The sequence below is a fragment of the Acipenser ruthenus genome, chromosome 23 (assembly GCF_902713425.1).
Source record: "Acipenser ruthenus chromosome 23, fAciRut3.2 maternal haplotype, whole genome shotgun sequence".
Taxonomy (NCBI): Eukaryota; Metazoa; Chordata; class Actinopteri; order Acipenseriformes; family Acipenseridae; genus Acipenser; species Acipenser ruthenus.
This window is the reverse complement of record NC_081211.1, coordinates 23,883,609-23,899,377: the sequence shown is the minus strand read 5'-3', so window position 1 is coordinate 23,899,377 and position 15,769 is coordinate 23,883,609. Positions and strand designations below refer to the sequence as shown.

General features: G+C 38.8%; 1 protein-coding gene across 4 annotated transcripts in view; it reads left to right on the top strand.

Annotated features, from left to right (window-relative positions):
* Nucleotides 1–15,769, top strand: part of LOC117412729 (transcription factor COE1-like) — a 137,230-nt gene that overhangs the window by 85,632 nt on the left and 35,829 nt on the right. For 2 of the 4 annotated variants that reach the window (XM_058996885.1, XM_058996883.1), the window contains exons 7-9: nt 3,489–3,570; nt 6,769–6,886; nt 15,414–15,544. In XM_058996885.1, the coding sequence (XP_058852868.1) occupies nt 3,489–3,570; nt 6,769–6,886; nt 15,414–15,544 (331 nt within the window). Of the gene's footprint in view, nt 1–3,488; nt 3,571–6,768; nt 6,911–15,413; nt 15,545–15,769 lie in introns of all 4 variants that reach the window. The other 2 variants (XM_058996884.1, XM_058996882.1) reach the window with 1 other exon arrangement.

Here is a 15,769-nt window from a genome sequence, read left to right as displayed (position 1 = left end):
AGTTGGTGATTCTAATGAGGTCTGTCACACTGCTGGTCACACTAGTGACCTCAGCGTTTTCACTTTGTAATTGCTGTGGAGCAGCAGACAGGCAGCTGAGAGGAGCCAGGTCAGTGGCAATGGCCTACTGTCCCTTAGGTCAGCAGTCATGCTAATTAAAGTTGAAGAAAATGAATTTGCTTTTCAAGGTAAAATAACTGTGTGGTGTTTTTGGCACTGAAAGACTCAAATTTATATTTGTTTTACAGTACTCTATTGTATTTTTTTTTTGATTTGACAAAGCAAGAAGTGCTGTACATCTTACTTCATCATCTAACACTAATGTAGCTACATTTTAAGATGGCATTTAAAAAACCCCTTCAAAAGGTTCACGGTTTAGTATGTATTATGACAGCAATAAGCTCTGTCATGTGGAAACAAAGCTGGCACAGCTAAATCTTGATTAGGTTGGCAGGAGCTTGGAGGTGAACACCAGGTCTTTAAAATGGCAGGAGGACTTCTGAAGGGTTAAGCTTTTGCCTTTTATTCTAAAAAGCGCTCTAAATCTCAGCACCCTAAATTATAATGAGTAGATGGCACAATGGATTTGGAGCAAACATTGCACAGTGTTACTGAAAAGGTAGCACGCTTCTCCTGATTTGGTACCATATGCTCTTTGTGAACGCATTAGAAGCACTAAACTCTGCCCTGCCGTTATCAGATTTTGATCCCTGGTTTTATTACTTATGTAAACCACAGGCCAAACACAGAATAACCATATCTGGGGTTTAATGTTATTTACTTTAGTGGCACTATAATGGACTGTAGACTGATTAATAAAACCCATAGTGGTGCCTATGTTTTCCATGTAGATTTAAAACAGATTTGGACCTTTGGGGTAGAAATTAATTCCAGTGAAACATTAGATAAGAGACAGGGCAGCATTTTTACTCAATCTACCTTTATGAAGGAAGAACCTCAAATTGGGTGTAGGTTTCACAAAGGTGCCCTTTCTGCTTACTTTCTGGGTACAGTGCAGTACAGTAGTTCTTTTTTTTTGGCTTGAAAACTAGAGATAATGCGACTGTACAGTCAGACCTGTCAAATAGGCTGTCTTAATTAGGCTGGCGAAAAACGATTTGGGAGCTGGATCCTGTGATCTTCTTGTCTAACTCACCAGGGTGTCTTTAAAAAGGGTTGGACACTGGTATACTGTATCTAACTCACATGTCAAAATGTTCCCAGATGCTTCGTAAAATCTCTAATGTCTAATCTAGCCTGACATTTCCTTCTTACCCCATCTCCTCCCGCGTTCCTTTTTCCCTGGTCTTTTCAGTGCATGTATTTTTAACAGTGACATTCAAACTCCATTATGAAACTATTCCTTTAGGCTAGTGACCAGGTGGCTGGCTCCCATTCTCTGTAAAAAAAAAAAAAAAAAAACAACTCCCCAGGACTGTGTTTGGAAGCCTCTGGAGTAGAGCAGCCTTTGTTTTCCCCAGTGGCTCCCATGCTCCGAGAGACATTGCCTCATAAGGCCCTGTTTGAGGCTCCAGGCGCGGGTTGACAGGGCCGTCTTTGCCTCCCAACAGATGGCCCGGCTTTTTATTTCAACAAGAAGTGGGTTGCTGGGGGGAGGGCCCTGGGCTGCTGGACCTGGTGTCTGGATTCTGCCAACATTCCGCACAACAGGGCAGGTCAGGACCAGGGGGATCCAGTGTCCATGCCCTTCATACCTCGCGTGCTAACTGAAGAGCTGCTGACAAGGGCCGGACCATCAACTGATCAAGCTCCAGCTATGGGGCTCGTTTGCCGCTTGAGTGCCACTTCTGTTTGTATTCTCTCCGAGCTGCGTTTACTCTACCTTAAGAATGGGGCTACCCCCTCACCCCTAAATTTGGGAACAGGACCTTTCTGAAAAATGATATGCGGCATGTCAGTGGGTCTATCCTTCTTAACTATACTATTCAAATAGAAGGGCACTTCTTCTCGGATGGCCTAAGCATTTAATCTGATACACTCAAGGGGTAGGCTATTCGGAATGGGATTCTCATTTTGCAAAACACAGGTCCATTTTAATCACTCCTGTGAGTCCATAATGGATTGTCAGGGGATATTTCATAGCTGATCCTCTCCATATGTTTTAAAAAAATTGTAGAAACCATTTTTATGATGGAGGTAATCTCACAAAGGCATATATTAAATAAAAACTATAGCAACACCATTGTTAAATTATAGCAAGGGCTAGATTATCAAAAACCAATCAAAAAAGTACGAAGAAATAACTTACAATACAAGTTCTTAAATTACATATTGGAGTTATCTCTGGTTTTGAAACTGTTTTTTGTTTTTCTTTGTTCTGCAATCTTGCCCTAAATGTTATCTAATGGTACTATAGCATTGCTGTACCCTATCAACAAGGGCAATATCATTTTTGTTCATATCATTTCCCTGGAAATCTCTGCAGGGCAGCACACAGAGTGATTTCTGATGTCCTTTTTGCAAACCCTTTATTTTTATTTGCAGCATGCTCTTTACAGGAGAGTGTTTAATCAACTCTCAGCAGTTTCTCAGAAGTGTTATTGTTCTGATTATTATTAGTGACCTGTCCAAGGATTTGCCACCCATAGGATGTATTTCTTTTTTGCCACGTAACACATTCACAAATACAGTCATCACATTTTTTGATGCTTAAACTAATGTATTGATTCTGGCATAAAGCTAAAGAAACAACTGAAACATATGTCATCTACTCCTCATGCTTAGTTTAAAAAGGCTGTGCCAGAATCAATAGCTTGCACAGCAAACAATGCCTGCATGCATTTGAATGAACAGTTATTTAGTATTTCCTAAGCTACATTGTAGCCTGCCGGGCGCGATGTTGTTTCATATAGATCGTAATTACAGTTTGGAATAAAAAGATATTGGAGCTATTTTATAGTTACTTAAAGTACCACTATATGAAATAACTGTATTATCCACTTTTAGCCACCACAATTATTTAAACAATTCAACATTTTTTTCCATGTCATTTTTAAAATCATTGTCATGCGTTTTATTTATTTATTTATTAATAATATTTTTTAAAAAAAGATGGAAATTAAATAAAAAATGGATACACTGTCTAATGTGTTGAAATTGATGAAATTGACTGTTTATCCTTTCAGATTTCTGTAATCTAATGTTGCCAGTTTTACTTAATAGCTATAATGACCAGCCTCTCTTGGAGGCTGTATATTTTGGCCTCTGGCAAAGCCAAAAGCTAAAAGGATCCCAAGTGATCTTAAACCAAAGTGAATCACTCATATTAGAAGTCATTTTTGCAGAGCTGAAACAAGAGTGTGCTAGTCAACTTATTGAATTGAAGGCTTTTAAAAGTGCTTTCACTGGGAACAAGGAGAGCAGCGGTGCTTGGGAGCTTTGTGTAAGCCTGTTAGTACCCAGCCTCCTGTCTGCCTGGACATTCGAGTAACACAGTTGATATATTCCTGTTTTCTCTTTTGTTTCAGGTTCTTCTTGAAGTTCTTTTTGAAATGCAACCAGAATTGCCTAAAGAATGCTGGGAATCCTCGGGACATGCGCAGGTTCCAGGTAGGTCCTGAGATTTATAAAAGAGCATATTCCTAAAACTCTGTACAGGACCAAAACACAACAACAACAACAACAACAACAACAAAATCCCTAACTGCATGATGGTCAATCCCAAGTCAACACTCAACAGAACTGAAGAATCTCAGATATCTTTTATGTCTATATTCGCTTCGGTTTGACTAGGCAATCTTGGTTTCAAGATCTTTAACTGAACAAAGCAGTGTTTAGTTTGAAAAATGACGGCCTAAGAAAGATTAAAATAAAATGACATTCCCTCTGCTCCACAGAGAAGTATTCTGAAAATGGTACGTACATACACATTGTATTGTAACACATGGATTGCTGTTGTTCTTTAACAAGACTGCATACAGTACATGTACATGACAGGTAGAAACGTCCTACTCACGTCTCTGTTCCATGATTATACATTGACATGCCTAATTTATACTTCCAGGACCGGGTGCTGATTTTCATATGGTAATCTATTGCCACGTTATCTCCGTGGAGCCGTCAGTATCTGGTGCAAATGATCGGTTAGGGCACGGGAAAGGTTACCAATCAGTTGACTTCTTAAAGATGTTCTGTCAAAGAGGCTGGGCTTCACAGCGGTCGGGCTCAAAGCATGTAAACAGTCGCTGCATAATTACAAAAGGCTGTGTCAATTAGTTGCACCTTTGCATTCACAACAAGCAAATGATTTTCCCTGGAGCAGGAATTGCTCACAGGTATAAATAAATAAACTGTTGCCAGTCTGAAGCCTAGTAGGCCATGTCTGTGTATGTTTATCATGAGCTACTAGAGAACAGTTTTGCATAGAGTTATTGTTTTAACATTGTCTTTCTGTTTCTACATTTATTAATGTATTCAGTCATATTAAAAAATGAAATTTGTTGGAAATGGAATGTTATATTTCAACACGTGTTTGTTGGCAAACCAATATTTTTATAAATAAATCAACAACATTTTTTATTATTATTAAAAACATCTGAACTAAAATAAAAAAATACTTTAAAAAAATCGCAATTGTTTTCTACTAACAATGGATATGATCTGCATTGCAAGTGGCATGTATGAAGGGACTTGAGTATTAAGTCACTTCCCTTCACTCTTAGTTTTATCTTAATTGGGCCACAAAGGATTCTTCTCTGTGCATCACAGGCTTGTGATCAAGTATAAATTATCTTTTCTTTTCCCTCCCTGAACTCAATATGAAGCACCTCACCATCTAACCATGCCTGAGTTTTTTCAAGGATTCTTTTAGCATTTGTTATAAAGAAATGTACCAATGTGCATACACAGTTCTGTATCAGGCATGGAATAGGCAGCGCTATTTAAAAAAGCTCTAAAAGTACATGTATGGAAAAAATCCTTGTATTTTGAAGCACTGCAGAGAGAAAAGAGGAAGATGAGTGATACCAATAAATAACAAGAAATGAATATTTTAGCACAGCCAAAAAGATCTGTGAGTCTTAAAGATATACAACAGTCAAGCGATTTCTTTCCCCTCATAATGTTTATTGACGTTGATTAACTACATCATCTGCAAAAGGTAACACATACTGTAACTTTATTTTCACATTTTTGGAATTCCAGGTGCAGTACTGAACAGTAATACTTGCAATAAAAATAAAAAATAAAACAATTCTATAATTGTTAATAGGCATAGTGCTACTTAATTTCACATTTTAAATTAAAGTTTTTAAAAAAAGTTGAAATAAACATGCATTAGCACAAACAAAACAATTACTTGTAATTCTATAAACACAAAAGTGCATACAGTGCAACCCATTATTCAGTACTGTAGATGAGAACTATATTTTGAAAGGCAAGTGCTTGTGAATTGGCAATACAGGTATAAAGAGGTAGCATTGTCCACACATACTCTACATATATGCTCATTTCTTCATATCACTATAAACGCTCATAAGCTCTTGCAGTAACACAATAGACATGCACAAGCATCCGTTAGTCCTCCACCCTCTGTTGAGACCATAACTTAGGTGACATGACAACTGCCAAAGGAAAATCACAAACAACATTTCACAAACCTTGACAATGCCTTCATTCAAGCTGTCTTCAAAAAATAAGGCAGCTCCCTCTGAGACCTGAAGCAACGATTGCCAAGTCTTGTCAAGCACTTCTCCTCTTGAGAGGCTGAGACCTCTCAAAGCTTCAGAGCAATTTAAATAAGAGCCTTAGCAATCGGCTGGGGAATTCAGAAAAATAAGTCCAAAACCCCTTCTGTAATGGTGCCGGGGGCTTGCGTTATTACAAGAGCAAATCTATTAGCGCCTCGCCATTGTCTTTGGCTCCTCAAGTGAGGCGATTTTTAATTAAATTAATCTGCATGTCAATCTATTGGTGATCAATCACAAGGGCCAGGGCCTTTCTGCACAGCGGCGCTCACGTAGCTGACAGGCCCTGATAATGACAGAGGGAATAAACGAACAGAGTTAATTAGTCGACATAATAGGTGGATTAAAAAGGAGTTGGTGGATTGCAGCTCAGACTGTCAGCGCGTGAGGAGGGAGCTACAACAGCAATTAACAAACGATTGTGATATTTGTTTATCAGAGGTCGTGTGAAAGAACATCACTTTATGGATTATAATGTTTTTATCCTCTTGCCTCTTGGGGTGGGGGGGGGGGTGTGGGGGTTGGTGGTTGGAGCAGGTCTCTGCTTGGAACACTTCCAAAGCTGTCAATCCCAAGCTGGGAATGGGAAGACGGAGCACAGTTAGCTTGCAAATGTTGACAAAGATAGCAAACTCAAGTGTTTAATTAGTTGTGGCGGTAATTGACTAAGACCTTTCTCGTTTTTTCCAAGCAATCAGAAACTTTTTAAGCTATAGATATAATTGCACCATTATGATTATATTTCATTACTGTGCTATGTAGTACCCCAATGGGATTACAGCAACGTGCCTATATTTGCCATCAATGGCCCCCATGATATAAATATTTATTTTCTCAGTTTATTCGAATGAATGTGTTTGCAGTTTTTATCTTTTCCCACAAATAGTTTTTTGTCCAGTTAATTTGGTCGCTCTGTTCTTGCAACTACATAGTGCAGTCGTGTATTAAACTCAAGTTGCTCACTATTTATCATTTTTAGTTTTTGCTGGAAGGCATCAGGGTGCCCCTTTGAATGAGTCCCACTCTACACAGTATTAAATTGTGCTTTTCTATCTCTTTGCAGGTTGTTGTTTCCACAACAGTAAACGTGGACGGCCATGTCCTCGCGGTCTCAGACAACATGTTTGTGCACAACAACTCAAAGCATGGGCGGAGGGCTCGGAGGCTCGATCCCTCTGAAGGTACGCCCTCTTATCTGGAACATGGTAGGCAGATCTTTTTCATTGGATTGCCTTGTCGGGTGATTGTGAGTTGAGACCTTGTTTCGTGTGTTACCAGGAGTGAGTGAGGGAATGTATTACTGAAGACGGAAGTCGTCTGTCCTGTAACCCCTTACATAACCTCCAACCGTTTTTTAACGTAGCTGCTTATCCTGAAGCAAGCAATCAATCACCATGTTTTTGTACCGATTAATAACAGCATCAGTGGCAGTGAATGGTGACACACTCAAGAGGTATTGATGAATCCAGGGGTTCAAGGGTTAAGACTTTAGTTTGGAGGGAGTGATATACACCTTAATGTAAGGTATATATCCAGGATTTATTTTACAAAACTGACCTGAAAAAGAAACACAACCATCCTAAATAATTTAAGAAAGCTAAAATGCCATGAACTTGAACCCAGTGAAGAGACCCATTTGCTGTTCATCTCTTTTGCCTGCTTACTGTACCTGTTGGCTTACCAGTCACAACTTTGCCTTCAGGAACAGAGAAGAGAGCAATGTTTGTGACACACAAAAAAGAAGACTACTGCAGATAATGCCATTTTAAATGGCTGGATAGGTTCTGAAAACACTAGCAGGAGTCAAACGCCACTTCAATTATGTCTACTTGTTCCCTGTGGCAAAACACTCTGCTCTGAGAAAAACGATAGTGCAAAGACCCTGTCAGTTTGCATGCTCTAACACTTTATTATCTAATGATTTAATATGCAGCCAGGCAAAGCAAGGCACATCGATCTGACAGGCTGCCTAGGAGAAGTGACTAAATCACTTTGTGTAGCGTTACAGCTAGCTAGCAGTACAGCTACACCAATTGCATGGCGATACTGCCCTTATGCAGGTTGCAGGCTCACCAGCGAAGGTGCTTGTCAGGCAGTAGACTGGAGATGGTGGAAGGTTAATGTTGGAAAAGAAGTGGGAAAGGGCCCTGATAAACAGAATATGCTGAGACTTATCCCACATCCTGCAACCATCTGTTCAATGATGCAAGACATGCTTATGACAACTGCTCCTCAGTATCTACTCCCCTAATTAAGGTGTAACAAATAACCAATCTTCCTGCCGTGGAAAAGCAATGCCCTGCCTTCACATCTGGAGACGGCATGGTGGGGTCGTGATGTATGGCCTCCTGTTTGGGGTGTTCACTCCATCCTCATTAGGGGGCTGTTTGGTCAAACTGCCTCAGACACAGCTCTTGAAAGGGGATGTGACAAATGCATTCATTAATAAGCTTCAAACCAGTACTTAACACTTACTGAGGATGTCTGACATTACAAGGCAGTGACCTGTAATGACCATGCAGTTGCTGTGTGTGACATTGAAAATGTGAGGTTGTCTCTTTCCAGTTCTTTACAGACCTTTAATAAACACTTAAGAATGACAGCTATTCCATTGGAATTCATAAGGATTTTTAAAAATTATATTTCTTATGCTAATACAAAGTACAATAGTAAAATACACCGTTGGCTAAGAGCAAAAATGTGCATTAATAATTATATTAAAAACACTCAAATTGTCATTAATCTACTCAAAATCTATCTGCACATACACATGGGGCATTCTCTGGTTTAAGGTCGTTTTGCAGTTGCAGGAAACACAGTGATCGACTTTCAATACCACCTTTAATCACCTTTTAGTCATAACTTGACAGACCCACATTTCTAGGGTAACAGAGTGCATCGTTTCAAGAGAGTGGGATATATTTTAAACACTATTGCTACACTTTAACATGAGGGCTGGGAGTGACAGTTTTGGAATTACAATTCAGTACCAATTTATGTTTTTTCTTTTTTTTCCCGAGAAATGCTTTTATTACAGCTTTTACACAAATGCGTTTTACACATGCATTTGCATTCTGTAACACTTTAAAATAAAATCAGCACATTTTTCTTTTTTTTTTTAAATAGAATATCTTAGGCCTAGGGGCAGGTTTACTAAAGTGTTGCGCCTGTCACAATAGTCGCAAACCAGTTGCAAACAAGTCGGAAGTCTTGGATGAAATTTACTAGACAGTCGCAATGCTATTTGCGACTTTTTAGGGAATGCTTTGCGGCAGCAGTTTTTCTTTGCGTTTCAACCTTAGATGAATATGTAATCATGGGCGTTCCTGCATAAATTCACAAAAAAGGGGGATAGTGCAAATGAGGGTTCCCAAATATTATAACAAGATGTATGAAAGCTGCAAGCAATTGTGACACTTACAATTGCATCCGTTTGTTAAGAACGTTTTTGAAAGCATATTTTAAACAGTCGCAATTATTGAGGGAATTTCCCAGTCTGCTTTTTCTCATGCATTGCCAGTTGTGCTCAATGCATTTTTGAGGTGAACAGCCAAATACCTAATTTTCCCTAAAAGCAGGGTGTACTTACAGCCTTGAAAACAAATGTATATGGCATTTCTGGTTTCCCCAACGTGTTGGGAGCAATAGACTGTGCACTCCATCTGTATAGGAATAGGAAACACACCTATTCTATTAATGTGCAGGTGGTTTGTAATTGTACAATTTAGCACTGCACCCCTGAATAACTGGACAGTATACATTTGGCTTATAGGCTACTAATGATAAAACAAATTAGTGGTATAGTGCAAAATGTGTTGCTGGTCCTTTAAAATTTGTATTAACGAGGATTGACTGTCCTCTTGTAAGTTTCATGTCAATGCGGCACCATGATCTATTTTGTGTTAATTGTCTAGTCTGCCAAGTTAATAATATAAAAAAAAAACACTAAAACCATTTAGTTTCAGAGGGAAAATATGTCAGACAGGTCCTCTTCTCTCTGTTTTTGTTATTCAGAAAAAGGGCATTTCAGATGCTCGAAGGATAAAAAACCACAAACAGACAAGACATTTCCCCTGTGAGACTGTCTTTCAAACTACGTATGCTTCATGAGGCTAGGCCTCCTTTAAATAGCACACATTTCCTCAGACAAAACGCCTTAACATTATGCCACCGTCTTTACAATTGACCAAATCTGTTTCTGAACTCGGGTTAGATGAAATTGCTTTAATAATCTCTAATGACTTGTACAGATTATTCATTAACTAATGTTCAGAGCTAAACTGAGTTAAATCCAAATCCAATAACTTTCTTTTTTGGTATTCCAGGGATTTAAATACATCTTTTACAGTATTTGTTACAGTAATAAAAAAAGGAATTTAAGGAGATAAAAAAAAATATCTTTTTTTCAATGAAAAGGCTTTGCCTAGAAACAGCTGAGAAAGATGACTTGAAGTCAGTTACCATACTAGACTCTAGATTAAGGATCATACATTTTTTTTCTATAACCACACCCAATTATTTCTTATCTGAAAAGCATGTGTTACAGGGTTTTAGACAGTAGCATCTTCCCATATATTTCAAATCTAGTCAGTAATGTAACTGTTTAGGATGACACCATAATACAGCATACATCAGAATAAAGTTTTGGAAACAAAATCAATGTATAAAGTTGTTAGCATTACCATGTGGTCAGCAGTCTGGGGCTTAAATCATTTTCAAACATGGCAAAAGAAGTATCCGTAGGCAAACAGCACCATCAGCTGCCCCTAGGAAGAGAATGGCAAAAGATCCCATTTGGTCGTTCTGTTGTTTCCTTACACCGTCTGCAGAGTTGTACCGAACTGTATGTTTAAGCAATGTGTGGAGCAGATGGAGCAGAGGGAGGCACCAAAGTTTAATCCTATCAGATGGATTCTCGGTCGACCATCTGGTTAATCCGCGCACAATTTCAGCGCCTGTAAAAAAATCGACTTAGGCCAAGATTAGCATCACAGATTGTTCCAGTACACTTGTTCATCTTTGGAGTTTATGATTTCCAAAGCCCTTCCAAATGGCATTACAGCTTGTCCTTCGATTTGGTATATAAAAAAAATACAAATAAATACTGCTTAATTTATCCTGGAGAGACTGGATTGCTTCCCTTAAGCACATTGCTGCATGTTCAACTTGCTGTAGTCACATGTCAAGTGAAGTAGATTTGGTATGTATTCATTTGTTTAATGACAGTTGTCCTTTTTTCATCTTCTTTCTAGTAAGCTAAAGTCTGTAATGCTTAAATAAAGCACAAAATAATTCTCAGATATGAAAAGAAATGAAGGCCTCTGAGTTGTTATTTTTTTCACACTGTTCTGTATTTTTCACTAAACATTCAAATACAGTTATATTAACACAATATCGTACTGATACCCTGGTCATTACATAGTATAGGCAAGTTTTACAAGTTTGGTTAAAGTCACAGTTTCTCGAGTACAGCTTGGACAGTCCTACACTGTGTAGGTCTGAATCATGACTGTCAGCTTCTTGCGATCCCATGCCTCTGTTAGTAATAATGTAAACTGTCTGATACAGAGGGTTATTAATGCAATAGCATTTTAAATAATACTGGTACTTAAAGGGGAACGTAATGCAAATGCATATATAACCATTTCAATAGAAAACATGTTAACTAAAGCTTTTGACGCATTTTCAGCCTCTCCTTGAGCAGTATATCGTATAAAAACTATTTAAACAAATTAACATTGAATGTATTGAGCTCTCTTCGATCGCGCTTTGTGTGACATCCTGTCGTTGACTCGCTCTATAGTCACACATAGTATTCTATTGAGCGGATGCCCCATTCCTATCTTATGTAGCCATTGTTTTGTTATGGCCGCCCTTTGTTGGTTTAAAGGCTTAAGCACACAAAAAATACTTTTTCATTTTGTTATTTTTGCACCCGAACGCTTTGCATTCTGACATAATTCACTCTGCCAGCGTTCACTGGTGTGGGGGGCTGTCAACGATATGATGTAACCGCGGCGCCAGAAAGGATCCAATATGGCGGTGGCCTGCATTTCCAGCTGACCCAGAAAGCTGATAAGAAAACTGAAATACTGGCCAATCGCTTGACTAACAAAATTGGCGCAGCGAGATGCATTTGTTTTGTATACAGACCATTTATAGAGCCTTGTAAGCCACTGGACAAGCATACTTCATTTTTGAGAAATAAAATAGACATTTACTTTTTTGATTTTATCAAAGCACATTGCCATTTAAAGGGGATTTTACATTACAGTTATAGACTTCCAAAAAAAAACACAAACTGAAGTATTGTTAGTTGATTCATTTTTCAATTTCAAACACACTCCACTGTGAAGCGGTGGTAAAATTCACACCGTTGGATACTGAGCTCAATAGCCGTGAAGCAGGTTTATGTATTCAGTGTTACGCAGCAACAGATTCACTTTTACTGTAAAGGGGCACAGGATTTTAAAAACTGTTAAAACCACTAACAATTTGGGGGTATTTATAGTTAATTCCAGCTGCGTAGCTTTTTTTATGCTGTTTCCTTTTCCATCCCTTCACTTCGTTTCTCAAATATGCAGAATCACTCCCCTCTCAGGGTGCAGTTGGAGCACCTGAGCTCAGACAGACTTCCTCTAAGCTCTCAAACCCCAATAAGCCATTCTCATCACAGAGCCATTTCACTCTTGTGTGGCCTTGCCCTTGTGGGTCAGTTGACCTCTCAGGGGAGTATAAAAACTGTAAACATCCACCACCCACCTTCTGGTTGTTCCTTAATTAGAAAAGGTAAGCTTCAGCATTGTGGGTTAGTGCCCCAGAAAAAGATTTGCTCTAAAAGCAGATTTTGAAATTTTTCTGTTTGTTGCCCCCCCCCCCAGATAGATCAGCAGCTGTTGAGAACCTTTACGCCTTTGTCTTCTTAACTTCATATTACTGCCTTCTGTAGTGGTGTCGAGGAGAAGACACAGAAAGAGATTTAAAACATTCTAATCATTTCTCCTCAAGGAAGCCTGGCATGCATTGATCAGTACCCTCATAGGAGAGCCGTCTCAATTGTTCTTCTATCCTTGAACTGTGTATGAAAAGTTATTTGGTTACTTTGCGCTCCCAGCACTAGTACCGACATTAATTAAGTCTGAGTTTACATTTATTTGAATTTAAACTTCGTTTTTATTATTTATTTCCAGTTCTCCACATCATTTTGAGAGAAAGTTTAGGATAATGATGCCATTCCTTTATTGATTTATTTTTTGTTTTTGTGCTGCAGCACACAGAACTTACTTTATGTTGCCGTGAATAAGCCTGTGATATATTGCGCGACAATGGAAAAAAAAGCACTTGTGCATGGAGGCATTGCCGCAAGCATGTAAGCACATTTTAATTCTGTTCCTTTGAATCAGCCAGCATGGGGCGTCCTGGTCCTTTTACATGGGTCATGCTGGGTGATGCTGGGGCCGGAGTGACTGTGATCTCCTCCTGGCTGGTCCCTTTCACTGGCAGCCCTTGGGGTCAGTAGGCTCAAATACAGACTGCCTTTTTCTTTAATCCCCTTAATAGGACACTTTGTCCTCTCCATACCTGCTGCTGTTGATATAAAGAAACATGATATACCAAGACTTCGGGTTCAGGTTCTGGCCTGACCTATTGCAACAATGATAAGATGCTAAACCCACTACCATAGTGCCATCTGCTGTAGACATGCTTTGGGGCTGCTCTGCTTGTCAATAGCTCAGATTCATTTAGCTTTAATACGCGATGGGCTTTACCTGGTAGAGCACTGTACAAGCTTTTCTATCCCCCCTTGTGAGATACAAACTCATACATATGTAAATGACATGGAGAGACATGGAGCAGTTAAGTCTCATCTCCTGTGACATCCACTAAACAGACAACTTTACCTGTTTAATGTGTATTTAAGCTGAAAGCTTTGCCTCATAACTCTCGTCTTTTTTTTTTTGTTCACCCGAAGCAAATTGGAATTCTAGTAATTAGTCCGCCCCAGCTTGCAAGGCGGCATTAGAATCTCGAGCCAAAGTTCAACATCCTGAAATGAAATTTAAACCAATTAATGTGTTAGATTTTTATCGCTTGTCCGTGTTTTCTCAGCAATTCCCCCAGCGCCTGCCCTTTGATCGACTCTTGTAAGGACTCAAAATTGTCTGCCTGCTGCGAGCGAGATGGGAATGACATTTACACGGCTCTCGTAAAACAATCAGGTCCGCGAGACCCTCAAACAAGCGGGGCAACGTAATATTGAATAAAAGTGTGTGCAGAATCACCCGCATTAGCATTCTGTGCCTCAGAGGGCCCCTGGGAGAGAGGGGTTTTATTGTGAAGTGATCAGTGTTATAACAAAGGGGAGCTGAGTGATGTTTCTCAGTTTAACCCTCAGATTACTTAATTATACCAGGTGTCGAGCAAAGCCACTGGTAATTCTACCCTTAACAATCAAAGGTCCAGCGGAACGCCTCCTAAAAGACATAGTGCGTCTTTTTTCTGATCTTAGTTATTATCTATCTATTGTTGACTTGCAGCATCATTTTAATAGCAAACTAAAGTCAGGCAACATTTCCCTCAATGCTTTTTTCCTGGCAAATGCTTGTTGTACAACATAGTACACTACAGATATACCCTCTATACTATACATACACATCAGAGAATACTGGGTTAGACTTAAAGCACGGATATAAATACTGACACTTTTCCCTTTTCATTTTTGAACAATTATAATTGTAAGTGCTGATCTGTGTGGTTAGATTGATAATCGGATCAGCCCAACAGTTTACAACCACCTTTTACAATTGCTTAATATTTTATATCTGGCACAGAAAGGTTTCATTTTTAAAATGTCTCTTTCAGTTTTTCAGCAGTGATATTCAAATGTGCAGTATTATTCAGCCATATATTTCACTGTGAATATGTGTAGTAGTGTGTTACACTAAGTTGCCCTACAATGATAACTGTATTCTTTATCAGGAACACCATAACCACCATTTCCATCGTTAAGTAAAACATTTACGAATAGGATATTAATAACTGAAATAGTTATTGGGCAAAATTGAACTAATTACTATATAATTACATTGCAGTTCATGTAATGTAAAGTGTGTGTATATAATTACAATTTAATACCTTTTTAATTATGTTATTTTTCTTTTGGTTTTGCAATGTAAATAAGCTGCCATTTGTGAAGCTCAATCAACGTGGAACCCAGTTTGATGTATTTGTCTTTTAAAATAAAGTCATTTTTTATTTACTTTATAAGGGATCCTCAATCAGGTTTAAGGGCGACACAGTAAGGGGGCCTAAACTAAACAGGGGCTCATTTTAATAATCTAAACAGTGGCGGATCTTAATATCACCACTTAAACTCTATATTAACACTGCTGGTGTTTTTCATTACTAAATACAATAAAATACAGTTGGCTGAGATTCACAGAAGATCAAGTTTTTCAGGTATTAACTCCAGCTCTTGTGTTCCTTGGTTATTTACAGAGAGCACTGTGGCTTTCTTATATCTTCCTTCATTCAGACTGAGCATGAAAAACCAGGAAAGGTCACCTAATTGAGTGGTTTCAGGGATCTCAAGCTCCCAGTATCAATAGAAGGTTTCTGTTTTTTTTTATATGTTTAAGAATATCTATGCCTCTGTACTGACAAAAGATGTTGTGTCTGTCTGTTTCCCCTTGTTCTTGCTGGACACAGCCACGCCATGCATCAAAGCCATCAGCCCCAGCGAGGGATGGACTACGGGAGGGGCTACAGTCATCATAATTGGAGATAATTTCTTTGACGGCTTGCAAGTCATATTCGGTACCATGCTGGTCTGGAGTGAGGTGAGTTACACTATGGTGTACAGTGGTGTAGTCCTGAATCCGACGGTACCAGAACTCTAGATTTTCTTAAACAAGAATTATTATACAAATTCACATTCGATTTGTATACTGAACTTCTAGTGACACATATAATAGGTCATGCAGCTTTGTTTGTGCCCACAGTCGTAGTTGATACACTGTTGCTGTCGTCTTCGTCTTAAGCATTCTTCTTAAAGAAGGAGTTTG